Here is a 12,410-nt window from a genome sequence, read left to right as displayed (position 1 = left end):
GCCCTTTTATTGCATAAACTTGCTTCTCTCGGGATCCAACGCACTGTAATTATTACATGGATTCGCCGACTACCTTTCCGGTAGATCACAATACGTTGTAATTATTGGTGTTACATCTCACTGTGCAGATATTACTTCAGGTGTACCTCAGGGGTCAGTTTTGGGGCCTTTGTTGTTTTTAATTTAGTAAAACCTTGTTACAAGAGACACTCAAGGGACCCGAAAATCTCTCTTGTAACCAAAAATTCTTAAAGCACTGTGTGTTAATCAGTGTACTGCACATGAGCATATAAATGCATTCACACGCATTAGAAGAGAATTGTTCAGGAAAGCTTAAAGAAGTTATTCATACTAGTATGTATTTTTGTGAGCGCAGAGTATAATCCTTCCCAAATTCTGGAGGTAAAGCACTTCACTTTGCAAGCCTTTCTGTTGCTCTAATACCTTTGAAGCACTCTTACATGCTCGTCACCCTCAGATGCTGACACGTTTCCTCTGAAATTTCCCCGTTGTCATCCTCTGTGGCACTTGTGCCATTGAGAATTCCAATCTGTAAGCTCTTTAGGAGCACACAAGATCACATCTGCAGATATGAATTCTTCGTAAGATTCTGGTACTTCATCAGTCTCTTCGATGCTCGCCTAAGCTTAATTTTCAAGGAAGCTTTCCACAGTATCCGTATATGGGCCCTCTTACATCATGTCACCGCATTACTTGTCTGAAAGTTTTTCGCAGCTTCACTTCTCAGGCCATTCTAGACACCTGAAATCACTGGAACAGCAAACTTTGCATCAATTACTACTGTACAGTCTTGCTACCTGTCGAGCAGCAGGTGTTCTACCAACCTTGTTTTGTACAGCAACAGAGTGCATAATGGCTTTGTATATTAGGTGAAAGTAGCGTGTGGAGTTTGGAGGGGAAAAATAACTTTGGTGGCTTTTAGTACGAGAACTTTGGTGCTGCTAGAAGCATTGTCCACAAAGAGAAAAACATTAGGATTCTGAGCTTTCATCTTGTGATCAAATTTTAACAAAGAGGAGTTAAAAATGCTAGATGTCATTCATGCATTTTGACTTGCTTCGTAGGTGACGGTAATGTGATGCCAGTGGCTGAAACAACGAGGCCGTTTTGACTTTCCAATCAATGGGAAGCACTCCTTAGTTTTTGACATATTTCAACAAGAAGGATGCTGATATGAAACAGAATTTAGCTAAGGGAATTTGAAATGCATCATGTACGAGTTGGTACGCTTCAGCTGCATTGCATGTGCACACCTGGGTTGTGTCTCTTCTAAATAGTGGAGAATTTGCTCTAAGGACCCGAAAAAGTTGTCCTTAGTAACCGAGTGTCTCTTGTAACCATGTCTCTTATATGCAGTGTTGTTAGCATGGCAGACATAGAAAAATCAACCAAATCATTTTCAGATGTCTCTTATAACCGAGTGTCTCTTGTAAAAGTGTCTCTTGTAATGAGATTTAACTATTGATGATGTTTTTGAGAACATTTCCTTCAAAATCCGCTTGTGCATAGACTGTGTTGTGCACAGCCCAGTAGTCACCGAACATGATGTTCATACCCTGCAGCAAAATGTCTGAATTCAAATAAATGTAAATTGCTTGTTTTACATGAAAATGTAATTCTGTACTGTTTAAATTCTACTCCTTTGGAAACAATTTCAGAATTTGACTATGTGATACTACAAAGCATCGAATTTCTTCCGGTGTGATTTCCGTAAAGTCCCAACAAATATAAAAGACTTGTTGTACCTCACACACTTTAGGCCTATTCTTGAGTATGCTAGCATGGTGTGGGATGCATGTGTGATTACATTATCGGAGGGTTTAGAACGGGTACAGAACCGTGCAGCCTGTTTGTCGCGAATGGTTCCTACTTTGACATGGCATTTCAGCAATAAAGGAATTATTTGGCTGGGAACTTATCAGTAATAGGCACATGCACAGTAAACTAGAAACGTATCACAGCAAACCGGGATTGATAAAACTGTATGTTCAGCTGCCAAATATTGTATCTGCACATGGTGATCATGCCTTTAGGTGCAAGAAATCAAATGCCAAACTAACGCTTATCAGAACTCTTTCTTTCCGTATGTCATTCTGTTCGGAACAAACTCCCCAAAAATTTTGTTGACTGGACATCAGTGGAAGCGTTTCATCTTTCATTCATAGCATCACTTAATCCTAATTTGTATCATTTATTGTAAGCATGTGTGTACTTGCTTTTGCGATAATTTATGGCTGTACCGTATGCTGCTTGAATGCCTCATCACCTGACTATAGCACTCATAATGCTTGATTTCGTTGTATGTCCCCTCTGCAATACTGCCTTTGGGCGCAGCAGTTATCTGTGAATAAAGAAAATGCGATGTCAAGGACGTGATGTAAATGAGCGCTCATCACCAGACTCCGGAGGGGTTCTAAATCTCGCCATGTGGTGAAAAAAAGTAGAGTAGTTCTTATATTACCCATTTGCACTACTATCCAGGATTATTTTAAAAGGGGAAAATGTGGCTTCGAATTCATTGATCGCAAAGGGATGGTCAGGAATATTTTAGTCTAAATGGTGCCACAGGATGAAAAATCCACATTAGCTTCTTGCAGGGTACTGCAGCTGAAAACATCCAGGTGTTGCTCAGGAAGGAAGCTGTGGTGGAACATGTCATTGTTAATGTGGCTTGGCAGTTTTCTCTGAACAGCCTTAGCGTGTTGCATAACGCCGTTTGTGGCGTCCGCGAGGTGTTTTTTGTCGGAGGACTTACTTTGTTTACATATATGCCCACTGCAGGTATGCTGTCCTCCCAGGGCCTCGTGATGTCTCAAATCCAACTGCCGATGGGTGTGCCCCCTCCACCCAACCACATGCTCGTGGTGCCATCGAACAGCTCTCAAACTCTCCTGGGGCCAGGTGCTTTGGGACTGCTACCCCCTCACTTGGGCCTGCCAGGGGCAGCACTGGGTCTGCCACTTCATCCTCCTATGAGCCTCCCAGTCACCTCCCAAGCAGCAGTGGTTCCCACCGTCACCTCAGCAAACCCCACTGCAGCTGTCACCCAGACGCCCACTGCAGTGACTGCATCTGTTGTAGATAGTTCAACTGCAGATGTACCGATGGCCATCGACGGCGATGCTACTCCCACCGATGAAGACGGTACAAGTGAAGCAAGTCGCCTTGGCTTAATGCCTTCTGCTCCAGGGGAAACGGCAGTGAGCGGGCATAAGGAGCCTCCTGAAAGTGCTAAGCCATCTGTGAATGAGTTTGGTGTTGTGCCGTCTTCTGGTGGGTTTGCACCTTTGTCTGCACCACCTGGTGTGCCAAGCCAGTTCGTGAACCAGGGTCTAGTGGGAAAAGAAAAGACTGATGCTGAAGCAGCAAGGGAAACAAAGTCTCCTGTGGCTGGATCTAGTCATGAAGCACCTAGTGCAGATGCCAAGGCTGCGCAGCCTGAGAAAAGTGAGCCTGACAAAATGCAGGTCGATGAACCTAGTACAGGGCAGCAGGCTGCCGAACCTGGACAGGAAGCACACACCTTTGAAATGTCTCCAATCAACTCTACTGCTTCAATTCCTGTGCCTGTTGGACTACCAGGAATGCCATCGCCACCCATTCCTCCTAGAGGATTTGCAGGGGCACCAGTACGTTTCAGAGGTCCACCCATGTTTCCCTTCGAGAACCCTCCTGATGGCAGGCCTGGCATGGAATTTTCGGCACCTAGGCTAATGGGTCCAGATCCAAGAATGATAGCCCCGCCATCAGGGGATTTTCGGCAGCCTAGCCATCATGACGAGGCCATTGTGGTAGGGCCTGGGGAACAGAGAATGATGGGTGGTCCTTTAGAACAGCGTATGCTCGATGGACCTCCAGAAGTAAGAATGATGGGTGGTCATATGGAACCTCGAATGCACAGGGGGCCTGAACCGAGGATGATGGGCGGTCCTTTAGAACCGCGAATGATTGGTGGCCCTATGGAACCAAGAATGATGGGTGGACCGCCTGAGCCAAGGATGATGGGTGGCCCAGAGGAACTCCGTATGCTTGGCGGCCCTCCAGAGCATCGAATGATGGGTGGTCCACGAGATCACAGAATGATGGGTGGTCCTATGCCAGAGCCTAGAATGATGGGAGGACTTCCCGACCATCGAATGATTGGAGGACCGATGGAACACCGAATGATGGGAGGGCCCATGGAGCATCGCATGATGGGTGGGCCTCCAGACCACCGAATGATGGGTGGGCCTCCAGACCATAGAATGATGGGTGGGCCTCCAGACCCCAGAATGATGGGTGGCCCTCCTGACCACAGATTGATGGGAGGTCCTCCTGATCACATGATGATGGTTGGTCCACCAGACCATAGGATGATGGGAGGTCCTCCAGATCATAGAATGTTGGGCCCTCCAGATCATCGAATGATTGGCGGGCCGCCAGACCACCGAATGCTGCCAGGACCTCCAGACCATAGGATGCTCAGGCCACCTGACTTTAGATTAGGCGGTCCCCCAGCAGACTTGAGAAAGCTTGGTCCGCCAGAACCGCGAATGTTGCCACCTGGGCCCCGAATGCTGGCCCCTAACATTCCGCCAATGATGGCGGCCTGTGTGGCAGACCTAAAACCTCTGCAGGATGAAGGCAAAGGCCCTGAGGGACTAGGCGACGGCCACAGGGACAAGGATGAAGAAGACCAGCCCTCCGATTTCGGTGACAAGAAGAGAGATGAGAACGGAGAAGCGTCAAAGGAGTGGAAGCCAGTGGGGGGTCCGAACGGACCAGCTGCTGAGGAGCGGCAGGCCAACGGCGAGGAGTCGTGGAAGCAGCCGGGCTTCGGCTTCTTCGGTCCCCCGAGGTCGAGGTTTAACGAGCCATCTCACTCTGAGCGCGGCCTCGACAATGCCTGGAGCTCTGGGAGGGACGGCGACGAGAGCGGGTTCGGCGGAACCGACAGGCGTGTTTTCACCAATGCCTTTGGCGAAGCCACATCCGAGCGGCGGCGAGGAAGCGGCCGTGAGCGTCGAAGCCGCTGGTCGCGGGAGGACGAGGACCGCGAGTCTCGATCGCGGTCAGAGCGCAGCGACCGAGACCGTGGCGATCGGGATCGAAGCGACCGTGACCGCAGGGACCGGGACCGGAGCAAAGACCGCAGTGACCGGGACCGTGACAGGGATAGAGACCGGGACCGCGATCGGAGCGACCGTGACAGGGACCGTGATCGCGACAGGAGTGACCGTGACCGGACCGACCGGGACCGGGATCGGAGTGACCGTAGCGAGCGGGACCGCGACCGTAGCGACAAAGATCGGGACCGTGACCGCGATCGGGATAAGGACCGAGACAAGGACCGGGACAGGGATAAGGAAAGAGACAGAGATAAGGACAGGGATCGAGAGAGAGACCGAGATAAGGACCGGGACAAAGAGCGTGACCGGAGCGACCGGGACCGTGATCGTGGGGACAGAGACCGTGATCGGGGCGACAAGGACAAAGAGCACAGCGAGCGCAGTAGCAGAGGGGACCACCGCAGGAGTAGAGACCGTGACCGAAGTACTGGCCGCGGCCACAGCTCTCCGGAGCGAACTGCGGCTGCACCGCCTGCAGCTGAAGCTAGCAGCAACGGTGAGGTGACCATCGTCGTCAGCAGCAGGCCAAACGGGAGCACTGAGGAAGTGCCTTTGCCGAAAGAAGCGGAATGCAAGGCCCCCGCCGAGTCGGAACCATCCAAGGAAGCAGTGGACCAAGGAAAGGCGTGACGTATCTGACGAAGACTCATCTTTTTGAGTGCGCGAATGTGTGTGCGTGAGGAGCTTTGTGTAAATAACAGACGAGAGAGCTCGGCATTTCGGGACGGAGCAGGGCTTTGCCCGGGCCTGAGAAACAGACAAAAAAAAAAAAAAACACAGAGATGGGCTTCTTTTTGGACTGCCCTAGTGCAGCAAGTCGCCCACTGACCCTGCGGGTCGCAAAACCAAATAAAACGAAAATAGTGCTCTGCCTGTTTCTGTTACACGAAACATGCTTTGCCTTTTCTGGTTTGGCCCCACCCCCCGCTGGGTGTCTCTGAAGAAGCAAGACCCGATTGATGTTACTCCCCAGGCTTTCTGCTGCAAGTAGTCGCAAGCGCGACGCGCCATCACCAACCGCAGGGTAAGTGGCCCCTGGATGATGCGACGACTGCAGCGGCCACACTACCTGCCTGCCGGACTGTGAACTGTGATCGGCCATGGACGCTCAACGTAAAAGGTAGCGGCTTCTCCCACGGCACGCTTTCGGCCTATCGCGGAATGTTTAGCTGCTTTGTTAGGGAGTCGAATGCGAGTGATCTTTCCCGTCGCTTCGCTCGTGAAGCCCCGGGAAAAAGCGAGGCTCTTGACACTTTTTGTTTCCTCTGAAGCTGTTTAGAGTGAGGTTCGAGAATGTTTTCTTTCATGTGTGCTGTAACAACGCGAAGAGGGTATTGACTCGAGACTAGGAAGAGTGTGTAGTGTATGCTTTCTGGATAGAAATAAATACTGCTGGATTGTCCGCAGCAACCGCCCAGTTTGGTATGAGAGAGTTCGTGAGTGGCGCTGAGAATAGTGCTGTACGCGATTGGAACAGCTTTCGCGGATTATCGACGGACCACTTTAGTGTCGATTGGCCTTTGCTGTGTGTGCGCGTGTGCGTGCGTCTTTTACTGCACATTTTGGGGCTAATCCGAAGGGGATAGTCTTATACAATCGCGAGCAAAAACATACACAACACGATGCCGGTGGCGGAGCTCGGGTAAACTAAGTCACTGGAGTTTACCCAAGTTAAAAAGCATAAAGCAAGAAAGGTTGAGCGTAGTGGCGACTGTTACCAGTTTCAAAGGAGACGCTGCTAACATCCACCCATTCATCCTGATGTCCGCCACCGGCTGCGTTTTGTGTGCCACTTTGCTCACGGCTGTGCATACATGAAACGTGTAAAACCCTTGGTTGTCGTAGGCTGAAACTGAACTGACCCTCGCGGGTTACCACACACTTAAGGTTTTGGTTGCATTGCCTCACGCGGATTGCCAGTGTGTTGTAATGTAAAACTTGGCTGTCTAGGTAGCGTGGCTGCTTAGGCCGAAGAAATGAAAGACGTACACATCGAAATCCACGTCCTTCAGTTCTTCCTTGCTTCTCTCGAATGACGTCAGTATTGCGTTTGTGACCTGGAAGTGAGACGTCCATGAACCACTCGCGATATCTGATAGAGCTGTGTCTTTTTGCTCTTGCGGCTTGTCGCTTTAATAGTTCTTTGCTAGAGCTCTAATTATACCGTATGGGGAACTCCCTGTTGATACAATGGTTCGTAGTTAGGTGACCATATCGGCTCAGGAAGTTGGTCGGCCAATAATCGCGCGGTTTGCGGGGCCAGGCGTACTTCTTGGGCCTTGTTTTGCCCGAAAGCGTCGACATGCGGTCCTCGGCTGACGTCGGAAATAGGTAGCTTAATTAAGGAGAGTATCATTAAAACCGCTTGCTTGATTTCATTAACTGGCGGGGCTAGTTTATTTCACTGCCGAGATCATATTTGTCGAGTTTCATTAATACGGAATAAGTATGAATAAGTATGAACTTTATGCAAGCCTGTATGGTATGGTTTGGTTTGGCTTATGGGGGGGGGGGGGGGGGGGGGGGGTTAACGTCCCTAAGCATTTCAAGGTATGAGAGACGCCGTAGGGAAAGGCTCCGGAAATTTTGACCGCCTGAGGTTTTTTAACGTGTATAACGTGTGTAACGTCTATATTTGTCAGCACTCGCGCGCATTTATTTTCGCATCAATCGGAAAGCGTGCTGCCGCGGCCAGGATTCGATCCCGCGGCTTTGGCTTCTGCAGTCGAGCGTCCATCATAACCACTGAGCCACCGCGGCCGGGCTATATGTGACAAGGATGACTATGCTTGCTTAGGAAAACAATCGTTAGGTAAAAGAATGTACCCAGTTCCTTATAATGTTGCCTAGGTTACGCCTAGAACACATAACCATAGAACGAGTTTGCTTAAGTACTAAAAAAGAAAACAAAGATTGGTGCTGGTTTTTCAGTTCTACCATTTTTAATTTTTTCTTGAGTATGCCGAAAAAAGAAATGCAGACAAACTAAGCGCATAGTTGTGTTCCTCACAAAACGTCTCCGAAAAAATTCGTAAAGTAATATCAATTATGGAAGGTTAGGTTTTCCTGTAGATTACAGGTGATTGAAAGAAGCAAGAATGGAGAGAAATGTAAAGATTGAAAATTGCTCCTGGCAGAGCTCCAATGTTCAGAAAGGATATGAAAAGCAATGAAAGTTGGCAGAGGTGACCCCAGCAGGTGTATAGACTACCCCCGGAAATTCACAGATAGACCAAGCATGGGGTTCAAAAGTTATGTTTAGGGTGGTTGGTGTCACAGGGCTTGGTAACAGCTTGACATTCTTTAGTGAGGGGACCAACTAAACCTTGTTTCCCTTCTGCTCTTCATTTTAGATCACGCCACTGAGCTGCATATTGCGAACGTAAGCGCTACAGATACCTGTAGCGGCCAGTTCATTGTAGACTGCTATCTTTTTTTTCATTGGGGCCTTATGTTATAGCGCTTTCTGCGGCTACTTCCAGTCAATTTAGAAACTAACAATCTCCACGACATATTAGCGAGCAGTTATGAAGCCGTTGATGGCTTTGTGAGCAGTGGAACTGCCGTGTTTTAGTCGAGTCTAAAGCCCCGGGTGGGAGCTCCATTTGCAGACACTCGATTAGCGTGGCGCTGGCATTTGAGACTCGGAGTCCGAACGAAACATGCGGTTCAGTGAAGAGAAGCGGAGTGATAATGATAAAGAAGGGCAGCTGTACATGTGCTAATAGTGTGTTGCGTTTCTGCCCCTAGTGTACAAGAATTTTGGTTTGTGGTAAGTCCCAAAGATACTCAGGCTATGACAGACGACGTAGTGAACGGCTCCGGAAATTTCGATCACCTGAACGTGCACTGACAGTTCACAGCACACGGGTGCGTTGCTTTTGGAGAATTTTGGAATGCGGTTCAGTGAAGAGAAGCGGAGTGATAATGATAAAGAAGGCCAGCTATACATGTGCCAATAATGTGTTGCGTTTCTGCCCCTAGTCTACAAGAATTTTGGTTTGGTTTGTGGGGTTTAACGTCCCAAAGCGACTCAGGCTATGAGAGACGCCGTAGTGTAGGACTCCGGAAATTTCGACCACCTGAGGTTCTTTAACGTGCACTGACATCGCACAGCGCACGGGTGCGTTACTTTCGGAGAATTTTGGAGTGCATAAGCCGTCTGAAAAGACTACTGTGGTCAACATGAAAAAAAAAAAAAAAAAAAACGCAGCAGAAAATTGTAAGATCGGATCTCAGTGTTGAGAGCTAAAAATCACAAGCATGGCTCTGGCACGTGGTAGTTTGCAAATGGTATGGCCGGCCACTGATGATCGGCCGGTTGTGTGACCTGTGCAGGAGCTGCCTGCTAGGCCACGCATGCGCGAGCGTGCGGCTTGGTTAAAGCGGGTCTTCGGTAGCTTTCCTCGCATTGTGGTAGCGTAACGAATGTATGCTAAGTATATGCAGATATGGGATATGAAAGGACACGTAGGCGAACGGTTATCCACAAGGAGAGTAGTAGATTCAGAAGACGAAGCCAAAAAGGACGTCAACAAAAATAGCGCAGAGACAGGACAAGGAACAAGCAAGAACACACACGAGCGCTAACTTCCAACAGTTTATTGCGGACCCCAGGGCAGTAAATATACACGGCGTGGCAATGCAATAAACTGTTAGCGCTCGTGTGTGTTCTTGCTTTTACCTTGTCCTGTCTCTGCGCTATTTTTGTTGACATGTGTTACCAACCAGCCCAAAGTACCACCTTAATAACAAACAAGGACAAAACCTAGCGCACCCAAGTCTCATTGAGCTAAACAAATGTAAATCGGCAGCCATGTTTGCTTCGTTGCGACTCTTCTCGGGCTTTTAAAACCTGTCACCGTGAACTTGCGCCCTTCTCTGCTGTCGATTGAAGATGTTCTGCACCTCGCAGTGAAACCTTGTAAAGCGCCGAAATTAATCGCCAGTGAGGACCGCGGAGAGAGGCAATGATTTCGGATTTCATCGCACGAGATTTCTTTTTAGGGTTGAGGTGTCAATAAAGACCGCGGGTAGATTCTTGAAATAAGGCAGGTTTTTTAGGGTTGAGTTCTCAATAAACACCGCGGGTAGGTTCCTGAAATAAGGCAGGTTTCTGTCTGAAAAAAAAAAAAAAAAAAAAATAGAGCTAGAAATCTGATGTGTATATTGCCTCAAGCCTGATGGACTCCGCGATGAGCCAAATTCATTGGATATACTGCGTTATTGACTGCGCAAAGAAGCTGTTTTGGCTGTATTTTACGTTTTTTTAGTTAGTATTGTCTAGCTACGTACAGAACTGATTAACGTTATTGGGAGCGTTCAAAACGTTTCATGGTTGAAGCAGCGTCCTGGTTAGGCTTCCGTTTCTTCGCGTAAATTGAGGGTAGGTAACTACGCAGTCATACGTCATACGCAGCGCACTGAATTCTATTAGTTTCCGGCAACTGGTTATTCAGTGTCTGCGTAATACCCGATTCTTAAACGATATATATTCTGACGCGAAAATGTCTAATCCCCGCCAAGGATAATGCGTCTTTTCTTTTTATCTACTAATAGTAGCGACACAGCTGTGACCATAGCGGTACGCCGTTTCTCGATGATCACCTTAAAGTTGCAGGTCACAACTGAAATGAGCTCTAAATATTCAGCATCATTGCTCAGGGGCAAATAGAAAACATGCATGACCTATTTACCGTACTGCGATACCTTAGGCTGAGCAGGTTCCCGTTTTGGCGCAGGTTGGGCTACTACACAGAGCGTCTACTCACAGGTTTAATGCCTGTAACCTACACGAGGACGTGGCCGTTTTCCTCGAAGGTTGTTGAAGTTCTCTTAAGCGTTGGATAAATAAGCCAAAAGACAAAAGACAGAGAAGAGGCAGTCGACGTGCGTGCCTCGTCTCCTCTTTGCCAACTTCAATGGCAAGTCCCTTGTCGAAACGTTGGCTAGGCTTGCGAAATGAGGCTTCCCCTCAACCCTTTCTCAGTGCTCCTTCATATCGTCTATTCTCTGTCTTTACTGGTTTATTTAAGACTGCATGTAACTGACCCGAATTTCAACTCTCTCAAGCGCTAACGATTAACTAAAAACCGCTGTCGCTTATCGCGTTGCACATACTTCAGGTTTCGTGAAAATTCAATCTTCGCCCGAAAGTTGTGGCGAAACGATCCAACGTGGCTTGCAATCATTCAGAAAGCGTAGTGATGGTGTTTCTCCTGGGTGGTTCCAGCGAAGGAGCTGCCGCCGACCCCAGGTTCAAAACGGGCCACGCGTCGAAATGATTCATTGAAAGTTTGCTAGGAGTACTGGAAGGTGAAAAAACGCTGCTTACTCATTACGAGTCTCAGCTGCTCATAAATGTAGTTGAATGCCACTTCGCAGTGTTTCCACGTCCACATTGAAAATGCAGTTTATTGCCGGAAAGAGTTTTACCATGCTGTTCAGTCTTAAAAACCAGGATATTAGCGCTGCTTTATCAGTGTGAGAACGCGGCCGTGTCAACCTAGAAACAACACTACGGAATACATCGCTAGCAGACGAAGGGCGAGAAAAAGGATGACACAGAACTGCGCTCTACTAGCTCGCCCAGCAACATATTCATCAGCTTAGAAACGGCTGAGACGAGCTGCTCTGCCTTCGCAGTCTCGTCACTTTGTGCATGTCTGCCTCACTGTTCTGTACGTCGCCTCGCGAGCAGACATCACTTCTTTCAGTTACTCCTTTCTAGCTACGGACTACCGCGCGAGCCGCCGGAACTGCTGTGTGCGTTTGCCCGAAGTGGCGGTGCTAGTTTTCATTCACTATAGCGCTTGAAATAGTCGAGAGCTGAAATTACAGCAAACGACGTCTTATCGGTTTTCTCAGACCCGTGACCAGAACTATTCTTACACGTGACAGTCATCATTCGGTTGGTGAAATTGAAACATCAGTAATAAATACTAGTATAAAGTTAGTAGTAAACGTTGTAAGGGAATGTTATGGGAGCTATAGTATTTGAATTCCTTACGCCCTATTATAAAGGCGAAAAAAAAAATGGAAATAAAGTTAAGTGCCTGTAGTCATTTCACCGCACTACATGCGCGCGCGGAAATTATCGCGGGAATGGTGATTGCGCGTCATAGCGTCGTTGTGGCATATGCACTGGAACGTTATTTACGCAGTTTATTGTTGCGCGTACAAGAGGGTGCATGTATGTGTTGTTTCTTATTTAATAGGACACGAAGTGGCTCCATCGAACTATTGTTTCGGTACAGGTTTTTTACCTAGATATGTTAATTT

At 48.2% G+C, this 12,410-nt stretch overlaps 1 protein-coding gene across 3 annotated transcripts in view; it reads left to right on the top strand.

Annotated features, from left to right (window-relative positions):
- Isha (Insulator su(Hw) mRNA adaptor) overlaps window positions 1-6,020 on the top strand; it is an 88,428-nt gene extending 82,408 nt beyond the window's left edge. For all 3 annotated transcript variants that reach the window (XM_084593104.1, XM_084593120.1, XM_084593113.1), the window contains one exon: window positions 2,803-6,020. In XM_084593104.1, coding sequence (XP_084449230.1) covers window positions 2,803-5,759 — 2,957 coding nt within the window. In that variant the 3' untranslated portion in view covers window positions 5,760-6,020. The remainder of the gene's footprint in view (window positions 1-2,802) is intronic.
- Window positions 6,021-12,410: the final 6,390 nt, after the last annotated feature.

The sequence above is a fragment of the Amblyomma maculatum genome, chromosome 1, assembly GCF_055883805.1.
Source record: "Amblyomma maculatum isolate TAMU_Amacu chromosome 1, ASM5588380v1, whole genome shotgun sequence".
Taxonomy (NCBI): Eukaryota; Metazoa; Arthropoda; class Arachnida; order Ixodida; family Ixodidae; genus Amblyomma; species Amblyomma maculatum.
Note: the sequence above shows the minus strand (reverse complement) of the source record. Positions and strands in the feature narration are given on the sequence as shown.